This window comes from Rattus norvegicus, chromosome 9 (genome assembly GCF_021556685.1).
Source record: "Rattus norvegicus strain SHRSP/BbbUtx chromosome 9, alternate assembly SHRSP_T2T, whole genome shotgun sequence".
NCBI lineage: Eukaryota > Metazoa > Chordata > Mammalia > Rodentia > Muridae > Rattus > Rattus norvegicus.
In genome coordinates, this window is record NC_141542.1 from 122414316 (window position 1) to 122431492 (window position 17177).

The following is a 17177-nucleotide window of genomic DNA, read 5'->3' on the forward strand; positions in this document are numbered from 1 at the left end:
CCCTAACCCTACACCTGGTTCTTTTATTAAGGTTATATTCCAAAGGCTTAAAAATGTCAAACCTGACAGGACCGGGAAGGGTGGGGGGGCGGGCAGAGCTGCAAGCTGAAATGGTTTAGCATTCATTCTCTTCTCAGGGGACTACAGCAAACATTTACTGAGCAACTACTTCGTGTTAAACACAGTTGAGTTAAAACGTAGCCCTTTGCGTTGGCAGTATTTATTTTAAAGGGATGCTTTAAACCACTTTTATAACTGTGTGGTGTACAGCGGGCACATTTCAGGCATGTAATTATTACAAGAGAGATGAGGAGGACTCCTCTGCACTGAGAGCCGTCCATTTTTCTCTAGTCCCTGTGAAAGCCCACCTGTGATGCCACTGAGATTCCAAGAGGGGAAGCCTGGAAATGTGTCAGGCCTCTGATGGCCACGGGAAGCCAGGCTGAAATGTCCTTTTTATTATTTGCAATAAATTCGCGTTTTGCATTGAACAAGTGATTAAAAATGTTCACCTGTCAGAAAACAAATAGACAGAGCTTCCTCTGCCTTGAAGCTCAGAAAAGATGAATGTTTTGCTTTTATTCAGGCTATGGCATGGTGACATAATCATTATTAGGCAGTGAGTGGCCTGTTCATTGGAGGAAGATTTTGGGGCCTTCGTTTTGAGCAGGTCTCTGGTTCCTCTGCCCTCATTTATTTGCTCCTGACGTCCTGAAATCACCACTCAGCCTGGCTGTGAGGCCACGTCCCCTCTGATCCCCACGTCTACAGGAAGCTGCAGTGTCCCCTGTCCCTCTACCTCTCCTTGCTTGTGCTTCCTGTAAAAAGTCAGAAATGACTCATGGCTAATGACCACTGTGAGTGTTAAGCAGGACAATGGCTAGATCAGATTGCCAAGCAAGTTTTAGTGACTTCTGGACCTTCATACCTAAACCCACAATGCCATATACAAGCTTCTGCCCATGGGCTGTCCAGTCAACTGTATGTCACATACATACCCAGACTGCACAGCGTACAACCTGCTGTGCTCCCAAGGGTTATCGGGAACTCTGATTTGATTTGCAAATGACGGCTGCCGCGCAATTCCAGCTCTCTGCAGAGACTAAATCAGCATATCATACAATCACAGAGGCAAGGGGGAAATTGGAATGATGGCCCCAGACCAGCTTCAAGTCATCCGTGGGTCACTAGGGAGTCACACAAAAGTACAGGAGAAGCCACGCTGAAGAACCAGCAGCTTACACAGAAGAATTTAATTCTGTAATAACGAGTTGGCTGATAACATATGAAGCAGGTGGGGATCCACTAACCGCCGTCTCCTTCTCTGGCGGTAAATTAATGAGCCCAGGATGTTCCTCCTGGCTCAGGCAGGTGGGTTTGGGGACACAGCTAGGACTAGTGATTAGTGGTGGATCAGGGCAAGAGAAGAGGCAGGGGGAACTGGCTGGGTCCTGACAAGCACTCTGTTTCTGAGAAACACACCCACTAGAATGTGTTCAAGTCAATCTACGGTGGCTTCACGACCCCTTTCCTTTACCCGGAGCGCTAAATTCCAGAGATGCAATGATTGTCTCCGGTGGCCGACCAGAAAGCTAGGCTCTGGTTTTGGATACATGTGGGTACACTTCAAACAGAAGACAGAAACCTTTTAGTTTCTATTTGGAAAATAAGTATAATTCCAAAATCCCAAATTCACAGCTCTGTACTAAAGTTCTGACTGTCACACCGTGAGTACCCAGGTCACCCCCAGAGACATCTCTGCCTCTTTAATTTTTAGTGGATTTGAAAATCCTGACAATTGCTGTTCCTTATCCAACCCTACGATGGGGCTGTGGAAACAGCAAGTGCGCACTCAATGAATACGTGAGTTGAGGGCACTGTTTTAATAAGCACCAAGGGGTGGCTCCTTCTTAGAAACGATAGCATCTTCTACGCACTTCCAACCAGGAGAGGCTGCTGATGACTGGGCACTACAGTTGAACTCAACAATTTAATTCAAACTTTACATTAAGTACACACGTAGCAATCATTTGAGCCATCTCTCCAGCCCTTTTCTGTCGTTAACCTCTTCAGCTGGCCAGGTCTAGTATCTTCTCTAAGTAAGGCTGCTATCTGAAGTGGTGGTCCCTCCCCTGTGGTCCCACTTCACAGTCGCCATGGTACCCCCCATCTGAATGCTGATGAGGCAAACATGGCATTTAAGGAATGAGTCCGTACTCTTCATGTTTTCCACCCCAGTTCCCTCTCAGCTCCGGTTAGGGTGGTCTGATCATTTCGGGTCTTTTTCTATGTTGTTTCTTAGATTCCCCAGGCCTATAAGAATCCCCTGGAGTATTTATTCTAACAGAATGCTAGGGCCTGACCCCAGCTCTGGCTGAAGAGATGAGAACTTGCAGCTTTCCCACCCTCCTGAATGCTGCTGCTGCTGCTGCTGCTGCTGCTGCTGCTGCTGCTGCTGCTGGCCCATGGACCACACTTTAGGATGACGCTCTCTTCTGAAACAACTTGTCTTCCGAAACAACTATGGCCACAAGACTGCTCTCTGCCAAAGGCCCTCCGAATCACATCACTGGACTGAGGAGAAGCAATTCTGGAAATGATGGGTCCAGGTAGTCCTTCCCAACTCAGAGCCATGGAAAACCAGAAGGCTGCAGGGTTTCATGCATGGATGCCACGCCATGTCTCTACTGTCTTAGGAACCCACTTGTCATAAGTAACAGTAGCAAAGCTAAAGGCCTTCCCCAGGGCCAGTCCATCTTCCCTCCTGTTTTCTGCCTTTATTTTTCACTCTCCCTCAAACTTCCAGACCCTTAATTACACCCTGGACTCGCCAACTGCCCCACCGAAGGGAAATGCGGTGCCTTGTGGGACAGGAAGCTCCTTGACTACACCCTTCCTTCTCTCCACCCAGTGCTGACAGCCCTACTTATTCCCCACCCACCTCTCTCTGAGTTACAGGGTGAATTCTGACTTTCCAATGACTAAACCTAAAACCGCTACAGTATTTTAAGAACCAGAGAAGCTGTGTCCCCTTACAATAGCAGGCTCAGAGCATTTTGTATCTTTTTAAAATGTTTCATTAGTGAATTGGAAAGGCCGCCATAATTAAACCTTCTCTGGCTTATGAGATAAGCCCATTAGCAGGGCTGCATTGTATTCATAGAGATAGGGAGACAGAAAGACACGAAATGGAGAAAATTCGTGGAAGAGTTGGTTTTCAAAAATAAAAAAAGGGGGGGGGGATCTTGGAATGAAAGAAAAAGACATGGTAATTTTTACCTAAGAATATTTTACATTTAGAAAAAAAAAGTTCTTAAAATGTATTCAACTCATGGGGCCAGAAAGATGGCTCAGAGGTTATGAGCCCTCGATGAACAGAGAGGTACTGAATTTGGTTCCCAGCACCTACATGGCTTGGTTTAGAACCCTCTGTAACTTCAGCTCCTTAGAGACGTGGCACCCTCTACTGGCCTCCTTGGGTATCAACATACATAGGGAAGACTTACTCATTATCCAAACGTATTTGACTCACTAAAGATTCCGGGGGTTGGGGATTTAGCTCAGTGGTAGAGCGCTTGCCTAGGAAGCGCAAGGCCCTGGGTTCGGTCCCCAGCTCCGAAAAAAAAAGAACCAAAAAAAAAAAAAAAAGATTCCTGCCCATCCTTCTGAAATGAAAGATATACTTCAAATACTTAAATATTATAGCATCTTAGGAAATGTAATGAAATCTAATCCACAATCTCTAAAAGAAAACGAACACTGATCTAAAACACAGCTGCTTCACTAGAATGGGCACCCTAATAACGCCAAGAAAGCACTACGGTGTGCGGAGAAACTTGCGTACACCATGGGTTTTAGTAGACAAGTGCCTCAGATTTGCTGATGTTCCAAAACCAACTTCTCCCAAATCTAAAGGCTGTGATTCATTCACACACGTAATCTGAAGACATAATTAAAGCCAGTGGTTCCTCAAGGGAAAAGAAAATCTGTTAGAAATATTCCAGGTATGGATTCAAGTATCCGTATTTCACCGTGTGTCAGGAGCTTCCTATCAGAAAACCCATAAAATAACCCCACACAACATAGACTAAAACCTGTAATTTTCTGCATCAGAACAATTTATTATGCTCAGACAATTCCTCACAAGCACATAACACCAAGGATACAACGCTATAGTAATTTCCTGGCACATTCCTTTCCAGCTCACTGATTGATACTTGAGGTATCTCTTCCTATCAATTATCCAGTGAATGTAACACACACACACACACACACACACACACACACACACACACACAAAATGTGGAACGTCATGAGGGTAGTTGACACTGGCCTGCTGAACAGACTTGCTGCCATTCCTTCAACAGACCTCTGCAGACCTCTGCAAGGCTGAGTTTTGAAATCATTCCATACTCACAGAGGACTGCAGACACTGACCAAAGAGTTCAAGTGCCCCCTTCGCTTCCCCGTGGTTATGCCTTACTTAACAGAGAAAAATTAACCCTCGTTAACGAATGAACTGTAGGCAGCAAGGGGCCCTCACACTCAACGCGCACTTCAGTCAGATTCCCACATTTCCCCCTAAGCTCCTTGAGAGATTCAGAACCAAATCTGTGTGGAGGGCCGGCAGGGTCACAAAGTTGTGCTGGTTGAATGATATCCCCGGTACCAGAGTGGAAACAGAGAGCCAACTCTGTCCTTTCTCTGCAAGCCACAGCTTTCCAAACTTCACACATCAGCCTGTGTAGGGAACTAAGCACTTCGCTGCCCAACCTTGCTACAAGTTGGCTTTTTAAAGTGGGTCAAAGAGGAATAGCTTGCCAACTCCTTGGCTCCTCATCATGAAAAAGAGTTGCTTAAGCCGTGTTTATTTCCCCGTCCTTTTGCCTTAGTCTATGTCTTTTTACAGAAGATGGTTCTTTTTTTCAAAATAACCTAAGCCTAGAGACAGTTAACATTGCTATTTTACCTAATAATTTGATAGCTTAAACAATGGAAAATATGTTTAAGTGAAACACGCATTATAAAATCCACATGGGCCCAAATCTTAATTCCTTTCCCTTATAGTGAGACTATTTAAAAATTCTGGGGGTAGGGGGAGCCTAGCTCACTCTATAAATGACCTGTAACGAGTCTTAACTCCATACCCATTCTAAGAGGCAGGAAAGCAATGGAGGAGGGGTGGCCAAGATGAGTCCATGAACTTCATGGTTTCATCTGTGAGGTGGACACCAAGAAGAAAATGTCAGCTCAGATTGTAGGAGAGAAGAGGGCTGGGTGTGGATCCCAGGGCTTTGAGCATCCAAGTCAAGGCCTTTGCCATTGACCTACAAGCAAACTCTGCCTCTCGGGGATCCCTCCCCCACCTCTCTCTCCCTCTCTCCCTTTCTCTCTCCCTCTCCCTGTCACACCAGTCAGTTCATAGACAATTTCAAAGCTTGCCAAAGGCAATGCCTCGCACTAGTAACTTACTAAATAAACAGTGAGTGCCAGGTGTCAGGTCCAAGACTCTAAAGTGTTCTATGGGAGGCTGAGGGGATGGGGTGGGGTGAGTGCTGAGCCCTCAGAGAGCTTACAGTGGGACGCTAAGCCCATGAAAAGCAGCGGGCTACTGCAGAACGGTGTGGAAAGGGGATGCTAGTGCCACACCATCGACATCAATCTTCTCAGCATGCACAAAATAAACCCTACAATCCCCAGTGTCCCAGGCAGCAAAAGCCAGCGTGGGGGAGGGGGCCGCTGGAGGTCCGGCAACAAGCCCGATTTTCCCAAATGGGAGGCTTGCCAACTTCAAGTTTTAAATTTCTCAACATTTCTAAACAGTCGTTTGTACACGGCCTTTCATTTTCTCCCCCCCCCCCACTAACATAGAAAGATAATTCTCGCTTTCCAGATAGAAAAGAAAAGGTGTTTCCATCCATAGCAAAATGATCCTTTAAGGATCTTTAAGAAGAATACCGCTGAACCATATAAATACTTTCAGCCACCTCCTTAGACACAATTTAAAACTTCGTCACAATGATACTCGACACAGCTTAAATTTAAACAAATCCTATCTAAGAGACTTAGGCATGTTAATAATGAGAAAACATCACCAAGGCCTTCTTCAAACTTAGCTTTTCATCCCGAGTTACGAGGCTCCCAAACTGAACACGTTCCTTTATTACTCACTAATAAGAACACAGCCAAAATCTGTATCCACTTTATATCACACAGCTGTGCCTGCCTCAAAGCCTCTTCAGCAGCGCGATTTCCACACTGTCAGGGAGATACTAAACTAGAGGAAGCGCGGTTCTCTATGGAAGTTGGCGGCCGTTTGGGTTTCTTTCAAGGCACTGTACAGCTGAGTACCCGCTCTCCTCCTTCTCTGCCACCAGCTATGCTCAAGGGTCTTGCTGCTCAGCACCAAGCCTGATAGAACCTTCTGTGCCTATGAATTCAAAGGACCAGCATCCCACGATGCCCAGAAAGTCAAACCTGATGCTTTCTCTGGCCAGAGGTCTATGTGCCTTTAATATTTGCAAACGGCACTCCTTACTTTAATGAAAGTTCCCTTCACCAATTTTTTTTAAAAACCCAATTTATTCAGCCTTCCCGAAAACACATAAAACCCCACTTTGCAATTCTTGTTCAAGGTTAAACGCGGCCTTTTTATTAAAAGAGAAAGGTAAAACTCCACTGCCACCATCGCGTGTGGACATTCATGAAATTAACAAACACGAGGAAGTGTGCGCATGTTGTCAGCGTTTGCCAAGCATCCACGTGCGTCCTCCTGGGACAGAAGATCCTAGAAGCCCTGGCACTCTGTGCCACCTTAGGTCTTGCGCCTGACCCTGACTCAAGTCCACATCCCTCTGTCTCCACCAAGAGCTCCTCAAGGCTCGCGAAGCCTGACTGAGCATAGCCTCGGGTTGGCTTGGTGCACACAGCCAGTCCGCTCCACTCCTTTCAGCTGGGATCCCAGCGCAGCCCGGCTGGGTTAGCAAGTTATCACAACCCCCGCTGCACACCATTAGGGAGGCCGAGGGTGGGTTCTGGGCTCCCAGCCACAGTGGCCAGGGCTTGGGGAGAGGCAGATTCCTCTAGGGTCTTGGAGACCTCCCGCGGTGCAGAAAGAGACCGCTGGCACAGGGAAGCCCTGCACCCGTGGGGACCCGCTGAGGTCGCCCACCGCGCCGGGCAGGGGGAGGCAAGGAGGTCAAGTTTGGGGAGGTCGCGGGCTACACCACTAGGTTTGGAGGTCGCTGCGGGCACAACTGAGCACTGGCAGCCCACCCCGGCCGCCACCGGGGTCGAGAGGCCCGCGCAGCGCCTACTCCCGGCGGCTAGAGCGGGGAACTTCAGGCAAAGTTTTCTGCCTTTTCTGCCCAGGCCGCCCAGGAACACAGAGCCCCATGTACAAGTCCAGGCCCTATGGAGACATGGGGCCGAGATGGAGGTGCCTATGCCTGTGCCCGTGCTTGTCCTGCGGGCTCCTGCGTGCGCTGTGCGGGCGCCGGGGCTCGGCGGCTCTTTCCCTCCGGCCATCCGCCAGCCCCGCTCACCCGCTACGCGATGCCGGGTCGGGTCCTGCCTAACCCTGCCCGCCCCGAAGCTCGCCTCGGACTCTCTGACCCGGGGGTCGCCTACGTTTCAGGCGCCCCGGGAACGATAGTGGCGTCCCGCTTACCTGAAAATGTCTCCCCGGCCGCAGTTAGCAAAAGTCCAGCTAAAGTCACCAGGCAAGTCCCAAGTGTCCTCATGGTGCCGAGTGCGCGCCGGGCCGCCTCGGGGCGGCGGCGGCCGGTAGCCTCGGGAAGCCAAGGGGGACGCGAGCCTAAGCTGCAGGCTTCCAGGGTAGATACGACAGCAGCGAAACACCAGACCCCAAAGTGGCAACAGTTGCACAAGTCCGAAGTCCCGCGGCTCCGGGACGTGGGGACGGCGTCCTGGATCCTCTTGCCCTCCCTCTGGCCCCCGCTTAGAGTCTGGCGCCGCCGGGAGAGGGAGCGGAGGGCGCGCCCGGGGAGTCCAAATCCTCGCTGGGATCCGGTGCTCAGCCCGCCTAAGCGCTGCCCCTGATCCGGACCGAGCCGCCCGTGGCGCCGGGTCCGTGGCTGTGATCGCGCGCTTGCAGCCCGCCGCCTCTCCCGCAGCCCCAGCCACCTCGGGCAGCGGCGCGCCGAAGGCCGAGCCCGCGCCGGCTGCGCGCGGGGCTCCTGCTCCGCGACTGACTGGCGATGCCCCGCAGGCCGGCTGGAAGGAGCCCACGTCACGGCCGGGCCGGAGCCGCCGCGGCCCGCTAGAGGGCGCGAGCGCCCGTGTCCCCGGCCCGGGGCCAGCTCGGCCTGCGCGGCGCCTGCGGGCTCCGTGGGGCGGCCACCGCCAAGATGCGGGCGGGACTGGGCGGGCAGGAGCAACGGTCCGGGGCGCCACCCTCGACCCTAGCTCGCCCCGGCAGCGCCTCGGGTTTCCCACGCTGGCTTCGGGGACAGGGACCGCGCCCCAGCCAGAAGTTTGTCCCGGGTCACGGGCGGTGAGGAGTTGGAGCGCGCCAGGCACGGGGCGGCAGTGTCTCCGGCGGTGGCGGTGGTGGCGGCAGCAGCTGGCTCGTGAGCCAGGAAGCAGCCAGAGCCTTCAGCGCCCAGGGCCGCTCGTTCTGCAGCTTGCAAGGGGCATGCATGCCTCTGTGCCCGAGCCCAGAGCCCGGAGAGCAGGACGCGCTTCTGCTGCTCCACTGTGTGGTGTCGCCACCAGTGGAGCCCGGAGCTCGGAAGGCAGCAGTCGCATGGAACCAGGGATTGAGCAGAACCGGCGATTTCTGCAGCTGGTGCAAATGGAGAGTGAATCGGTGTCTTGAAACATTTTAATTCGCCATTTGGGGTCCGAGATGACTATTTTATTAAGTGAACAAAAACGCTATCAATGATTAAATTGAAAGTAAAAATTCAAATTTTTAATTTTAATTTTTTAAAAAAGCTGTTCATCATCTTGCTGAGTCCCGCCATTAGGGCACCTGTAGGCTATTTACCAAGCGAACTGCGGGCCACGCTGGTTAAACTAAGATCCCAATTTGTGTTCTGATGTATGTAAGTAGGTTAGAGCTCCACAGCGCGGAGCCTGGAGATCTCACATTGCCTCTCCTGTAGGACCTTTGCACAGTCCTTGGCTGCTTTTTTGGTGCTTTCAAGACCAAAGAAATAAAGGACTCTCTCACTCCGGTGGTTGAAGGCTTTCCGGTGGCCCCAGAACCAGCCAAAGATGGCTTTTGTGATCATTTCTCAAGACATATGTGGCCCGGTACTTCTGTGTCTGCCACACCAAACACATAACCAGCGTGTTCTTCAGGCATTCCCAGGAGGATCCCATGAGGCCTTCAAGTCTCCGTGTTAACCATTTACTTACCATCATCCTATGAGGCCACTAGCATTAATCAGAATTCTAGTAAGCTTGGAAGGGAATTTTTGAAGTCTCATGCTTAATTCAAGAAAAATCAACAAGTGACTTAGTTCTAATCTGCAACCTGACCTTTTATTTTTTTTTTGAGAAAATTACATTGTATAAGATAATTCAGATTTGCTTTTTAAAAGCGGATGGTGACAGACACCTCCACCCCCACTCCCACCCCCACCCCAATGTTATAAAAAGGTAAAAACCAACTGTGGTCTCATTGATTTCCCTGTAACATCTTTAAGTTGGATGAAGAGATTGGTATCCAGTAAAATTCATTCATCACATGGGTCAAATCTTAGTTAATTAATTATGTGCCAATTCTTTCTTTAATTAATAATTAATTTTTTTTTTACATTTCAAATGCTGCCCTCCTCCCTCCTTCAACAATACAATTACCGCAAGCCACAGAGAAGGTACCTGCTAGCTGCTGAAGGCTGTTTCAGGTTGGCGGCTCCTTCTGAAACAGACCCTGGGCTAGGGCTTGAGTACAGGTGACTTTGACTTTGGGGAGGTGACTCCCAACAAGGAGAACAGGATGCCAACTCAGTCCCCTGGATTTGGGTATCAAACTGCCACCACCACAGTCTAGCCTAGTTCTCCACTGAAAGCATTAACTGCCACCATCACAGTCTAGCCTAGTTCTCCACTGAAAGCATTAACTGCCACCACCACAGTCTAGCCTAGTTCTCCACTGAAAGCGTTTCTTCCCTCAGGACATAAAACCTGCTGGGGGCTTTGTGAGTTTCAGCTGTCCCTCTGTTCTTACAGGTGACAGTTCTGAGTTAACTGCATTATTTCCCAGCTCTCCACGCTTCGGAAGAGTGATTAGGGGTTTGGCTGCTGCACCCTCTGATTCCTAGGGAGCACTGTTTACTTACTGCCCCTCGCAGGTGACTACACAAAGCCACCTTTGGTCTATATAAAGGAGAGCAAGTGGGCCTTCCCAGGGACAGTGTCCCTGCAGGAATCTCCACAGGGAACTTGTCTTTGACTTGTATTTCCAGCTGTAGAGCATTCTCTGTTCAGTCTAACCACCCTCTGTCACTCCTGCCTCTCTGGGGACAAAGGTGACATTTGTACCTTTGAGTGGGTTCTGGGAGAATAAAAACGAAGACCCAGTCAGTGTCTGGGTTACCAGAGGCTGATAAGACTGGCAAAGGTGACCTCCTAGCACAGCCTGAGAGAGAACTGAAGGGTGACATAGGCCTGTGGGTTGTTTATTTTCTTCTCTCTTCCCCTCCCCCTCTCTCCACAGGGGCATTGGTAGGGACTGACCTCAAGCCTCTGAGTGTGCTCTGCACATGCTTGGGCCCTCCAAGACCCAGGCAGGAAAGGAGACCATCTCTCTTGGCACATTAGTGCGCAGGGACACTACTACGGACCGCCATGATTCTGTTTCTAATTCTGTTTCACATCTGTAAAAGTCAAAATGTGAACGGAAACTGATCTGACCACAGCCCGCAGCCACATACCCTGAGTACTAGGTACACTGACTCTGGAGGTTAACCACAGGCAGAACGCTCCTAGGACACGCAATTATCCTGGAGGGGTGGCTCTGTATCTCTGGCGGCCACTTACGAGTGATCCAAAGGAAAAGAAATTTACGTTGTTTTTATGAATCTTTTCTTCTCTCAGCCTTCCTGAAATAATAACTTTTTAAAATGCCCGTTTGGATTATGAAACTGTTTATAAAATACTTGTATATATGAGATATATAAAATACAGAGATAGAAACCCTTGGCATGTCTGACGAGGCTATCTGGCTACCCACACTGACTGGACTTTTGTTTTTATTCTCTCAGAACCCTCTCTGACAGCACTCTGGCCAACCACTCTGCAAATGTCACCTTTGTCCCCAGAGAGACAGGAGTGACAGAATGGTTAGACTGAAGAGACACTCTCTCTCTCTCTCTCTCTCTCTCTCTCTATATATATATATATATATATATATATATATATACATATATATATATATATATACACACACAGAGAGAGAGAGAGAGAGAGAGAGAGACATTCACGTGCGTGTGTACTGTATTATGTAAGGTTCTCTTGATCAAAGTAAGTAAAGGAAGGTGGGAGGAGGTAGCTCTGAATTTGAACCTCACTATGTCAGGTAAAAAGAAAAAAAAAAAAAACGAAAGAAAGAAACGAACAAATATCCTGCCAGGCTTGCACAGTGGCGTTCTACGGGAAAGCCCTGTGTGGGTTCCGAGGCTGTGAGCAAACATGTTTCATTATGATGTTGGTCTCTGAGGGGTTAAAGCACCGTATCTTAAATCCTAACTCCTAGATTATGGCTCTTCTTCACCTTGGGGACTGCGTGAGCCCAGGGGTGGCAGAGGGGAACTGACCATGTCCTCAGACTCATACGCACTTAGCATATGCGATGCCTTCCACTTCACTCAGCTTTCGGCTGCTGGTTTACTAGATGCATTGCTGGGGTTCAAAGCCAGGGCCTCACCTATGCTTGGCAAATGCTATACCTCCAGGCTTCACCCCCAGCCTCTATCTTCAGGCTGACTGCCTCACCCAACCCGTACTGCAGTCCACAGCTGGTCTCCTTAGGAATGTGGTCTTGCTCCATTTTCTGCAGCCGCCACCACAAATCAGGCGGTTGAAAGGGAGTTCATGGTAGCTCTTGTTTCTGAGGAACAAAGGCATATCTGGGAATTACCTGCTTGCTGGCAAGACACGGAAAAGGAGACACATGCCCATGTGTGTCCTCCCGTTGTCCCTTCTTCTAAGGGATGTGGGTCTGTGGACACTTTACCTAACAACACCCTGGGGTCATCTCTAATTCTGCAAACCCGGTCAGCAGCGTCCAACCATAGGGATCACCCAACGGCCCTTCTCCAACCTAGTTACTTGGCAACATTCCCTTCTACAAACAGGGCAGTAAGTTTCTACCCTCTTTTACTCTCTTAATAGAGATTAAACTCTTCAAAGCAAGCATTGTCAGACAGAGGGAAGAACCCATATTCAATCCACAGTGAACATGTGGAACCAAAGAGAACAGGATGGAGTGTTGTTGGCTCTTCATGGTGTGAGAAGAAACCAGGTCATCTCAGCTTTCTCCGTGGAAGGCCTGCTCGCTCCTGAACCCAAGAACACCTTTTTCGTGGGTGGCTACATCCTGCCAAGGTTGGAGCCTTGTGGGTGGAGTTCAAAGCCACTGTTTCCAAATGTTCAAATAGCCAGGTAGGTTCTCCAGACACACCAAGGGTTTTTCTCTCTATGCTTTGCCCATAAGGTACCCTCAGAGTACAAATAAGCCTCCCGTCGAGATCTCCTGGCACTGGGATGGCAAATTGCATACTCTTTGTTGACCTCCACACTGTTAGACTTTGATAAGGCTGGGTAAGGCACTCTCTGCTTAAGTACCCCTTTCTGGAAAACGAATATAGATGTACTGATGTCAGAACTGATAATTAAGTGAGATACAAAGCGCCCATGTAAACTCCAGGTTCCTCGTCCCTAGTGATCTTAAGGAGCCTGACATGAAGGCATTAAACCAAAATCTTTCCTGGCTTCTCTTCCCCTCTTAGGATGTGGCTGTTCTTTTGCTCAAACTTCTCAAACGATGGGGTCAGACCGTGAGCCCGAGCCAGCGGCAGTATCTTGCCCATAGGCCTCCAGAACTGTGAGATGAATAACCTCTCTTCGTTATAAAGTATCCCATCTCAGGTATGTTGTTATAGCAATAAAGACCGACCAAAGATTAGATCTCCTGTTTAACTTTTTCCCAGATGGGGCTGGGAATTACCATTTGAAAATAGGAAATTTGTTTTTAAAGATTTATTTATTTATTATATAAGAACACTGTGGCTGTCTTCAGACCCACCAGAAGAGGGCATCAGATCCCATTACAGATAGTTGTGAGCCACCATGTGGTTGCTGGGAATTGAAGTCAGGACCTCTGGAAGAGCAGTCAGTGCTCTTAACCGCTGAGCCATCTCTCCAGTCCAGGAATTTTTATTTTCATTTTATCTAACTTATTTTTTTTTCTTCTGGTGTCAGTTTTCATCTTCTGACAACCCTGAGTGAAATGGTCGGGTACATCGATAGGTTCTAAAAATGCCCCGATGATTATAAGATCAGTAACAGGTGGACTCTACAACACAAGCTCCATATTTTAGAAAACGAGATTTTACATCCATGTTCAAACCTGTGTTCCTGGGGATGACGGTAAGCATCCAGACAGTCACCAGACCCATCTGACATTCCATTTCCTCCCAGTAATCTCTGTACAGAAGAAGGTGCCCAAGGGCTCCTGGTGACTTCGTGTCTAAGTGCAGACTAGGAGACCCCGTGGAGTCAGGCCTTTGCCGCTGCATCCTGAACTATGGAAAACAGCTACCTATGCCATCCTGTGCCTTCGGGTGCAGGTAGGACAAGAATCGAGACCTTGCTGTGGTGACCGAACAGTAGCGGTAGCCATAGCACAGAAGCGGCAACCTCCTGCCCGCAGTCAGCCATGGGTTTCCGGAATGGTTCATCCTGTCTGGGGAAAAAAAAAAAAAAACTCCATTCCCAGACCCCACTTCCTTTGTTCCCAGTCCCAGAGGTCCCAGAAGAGAACACTTTCTGCAAACTTTTTGGAGCTGGGAAGTTTTCAGAGATCCACTGTCTCGGCTCGTGGAGTGTGGAATGACATTTCGCTGTTTGAACCCCAGTCAGTTCAAAGGCTCACGCAGCAGCTCACCCAGCAGCAGCCTCGCTCCACGTGGGGGTTCATTAGAGGAGAGAGTACCTGCCTTTGTGTCCCTCTCTTTGCCCGGAGGCTTTGAACTAGCGTGTTTTAGATTAGCGCCCGTGCTTTCGCATGACACAATTGTTTTTCTCAGCACACAGTTTGGAGGTTAGTCAGATTATCCGGGGACTCGGGCTGGAAACCGGTCTTCTTCCGAGTTCCCCTGGAATCTTACTTCCTTTTTATTTCCCTTTCTTTTAGAACAAACCCTTTGAAGTCGATAGGTGTGTTCCTTAAAGCTCAGCTTGACTAATACTATTAAAGAACGCCATGCTAACAATGTCATTCCTGTTTCAGATTAAATTATTGCAATAATGTGTCCTGGGTCCTGTGATCTGTAATGAGGCTGGCTTTTCAGCAGATAGGGAAAGTGGTTCAGGGGGAACATCAAAGGAAGGATCATTGGTACTTTCTCTTCATCTTGAATATTTGAAAGTGTCCCAGTGTTGCCGTCTAAAGACAGACCACTCCATTAAGAGGAGACACCCAAACCCATCCCAGTATAAGTTTGTTCCTATGCATATGCATGTGTTCTGGTTTGATGGAGAGGGGGGGCGCCTGTAACAGCTGTGCAGGGAAGCTGGAGACAGCCTCTGGTTTCCTCCCCAGGAATGCTGCCTACCTCTTCTGTGTCAGGTGTTGGCCAGGAACTCATATAGTAGGCTATTTGGGATGGCTATTGATCCCCTGAAGTCCTCCTCCTGTCTCTGCCTCCACAGTTTAGGGATTTCATGCCCATGCAGTCACGCCCTGCAGTTCTGTATGAGTGCTGGGCTCGAACTCAAGTCTTCACATTTTCAAGGCCAGAGCTTTATCAACGAATCTGCTCCTCCAGCCCCAAACATTTTTAAGAGACCGTTCGCTAAATTCTTCCTATGGGTACAGCGCTATGCTACAGTACTAAAACCAAAGTTTATGGTGCCCTTTCGAAGATGAGGTAGCAGGGACTTTAAAAGACAAAGGAGCTGTGGGATCAAGATAAGGCAATACAACAATGTCCCAGTTGTCTCTCACTCAGCAGTACCTGGCAGAGTGAGGGAATGAGGGTGAATACTCTCAGTCCCAGGGTCCTTTGCTTAACCACGTGACCTCTTTTCTCATACCATGAATTCTTCACCAGATTGTCCAGGTTGCCACTCTCTGGCCCCGCACTGTGCCAACCTTGTTTTATCGATGACCTCAGTGTTTACACCTATGATGGCGACCATACTACAGTCAGCACAATACAGGGCTGGCTAAGGTGGAATTATACACCAGGTGTACTGTACAAGAGGTGATTTTAGAAGATACAGTGGCATGGAGTGTGGGTACTCCCATTCGGATGGGATGGGGGAGCCAGGTCTTCCCAGAATATGCCCGTGGGACATTATTTCCTCTCAAAGATAATGACTTAATTCCAGAGCGGTGACCCATGCCACAAATCCTGACACTTGGGAGACTGAGGCAGGTGGGTCTGGAGTTCAAGGTCATCCTGGGGCACACAGTGTCTCAAAAACATAATAGGTAGAGGGTACATCTGCAAGGCAAGAGGCTGCCCCTTTTCTGAGTCCACTTCCACAACACTCCATGGTACTTAACTTTCATGCTAATGGATGAAATAAGGGACCAAGATTAAAACAGGAGAATCAGAGGAAAAACTACTCCCCGTGACCCTAGACTACCCACGCTGTTAGAGTGAGCCTTTTAGCTCAGGCAGAGAGGAAGCTCCCACAGCTGCTCTGTCTGCTGTAGAGGCTCCTTGGGGTTGTAAGCAGAGCCATCCCAGACCCCAGAGGACAGCCAAGACCAAAATCAGAATTTAACTTTAAGAAAGAACACTTTGTGCTGCCATCATGACCCGAATTGGCTATATCCTTCCTCACAGGCAATCTAATCTCATGGCTTGAAATCGTGATTCCATTTACAGGATTCAGTTTTTCTCTCCTTACTTGTAGGTCAGCACCGATTATTTTTTTCAATTTCTTTTTGAGACAGCGCCTTGTTGTGTAACTCGGACTAGTTTGAATTTATTTATTTATTTATTTATTTATTTATTTATTTATTTATTTATTGGCCCAGGATTAGTGAACTCAAAATTCTCCTGCCTCGGCCTTCCACGCACTGGGGATTGTAGCTATGAACCACCACGCTCCTCAGCTCTCTACCTGGATTAAAAGAATATGAACTGCCTGAGTCCTGTCTTGTATGAGCCAGTATTAATTGCTTTTCTGTTGGTATGGTAAAACACCATGACCAAAAGCAATTAGGGAAGAAACAAGTTTTTTGGGTTGACCATTCCAGAGGGCGAGTCCATCATGCCAGGGAAGGCGCCTCGATAGGCTGGGAATGCTTGTCAGCAGAAGGTGGATGCCTGGTTGTGTACAGCAAACCGGAAGTGAACAGGAAATGGTTGGCAAAGCTATCAAACTGCAAAGCCAACCCCCGGTGACGTACTTCCTCCGGCGAGGCTCCACCTCCTAAAGATTGCGTAACCTCTCAAATTGCACCAACTATGGATCGAGTTTTCAAACACAGAAGCCTACGGAGGACATTCAAACCACCATACACTTGAACCTTGTCATTTTTGTCAAGTGACCCAAACATCTAGTTAGCAACTGGAACTGAGTCTAGCGCTGGTAGTCTACCTGGTCTCTGGGTGTTCCAATGGCTCTAAGGTGACCTCCTGACCTTGGGATAAAGGCGCTCTGTATTAGTGACTTCTCTTATTTCTGTGGCCAAACACCTGGTAAGTGGAGACCTCAGGAAGAAACTGTTTATCTGGGGTCAGATTTCTGGGTGCTCAGCCCGTGGTGACAAGGAAGCTATTTGACCTCTTCTTGCTAGATGGAGAGCAGAGATGAGGAAAATGCCAGTATTCTGCGGGATTTCTCCTTCTCCCTTTTAATTCAACGCCAGACCCCAGCCCACAGGATGGGGATGTTGCTGCCCACTGCCCACATTCAGTGTGGGGGCCTCTCCCATCCCCCGCTTCTGCTGCTCAGGTAACCATCTC

The 17177-nt window shown here is 48.8% G+C and overlaps 1 protein-coding gene across 11 annotated transcripts in view; it reads right to left on the bottom strand.

Moving 5' to 3' along the window:
• The window catches only part of Ptprm (protein tyrosine phosphatase, receptor type, M), a 701363-nt gene extending 693148 nt beyond the window's left edge, over positions 1 to 8215 (bottom strand). For all 11 annotated transcript variants that reach the window (NM_001431774.1, NM_001431773.1, NM_001168632.2 and 8 more), the window contains 1 exon segment: positions 7670 to 8215. In NM_001431774.1, coding sequence (NP_001418703.1) covers positions 7670 to 7742 — 73 coding nt within the window. In that variant the 5' untranslated portion in view covers positions 7743 to 8215.
• Between the last annotated feature and the right edge of the window lie 8962 nt (positions 8216 to 17177).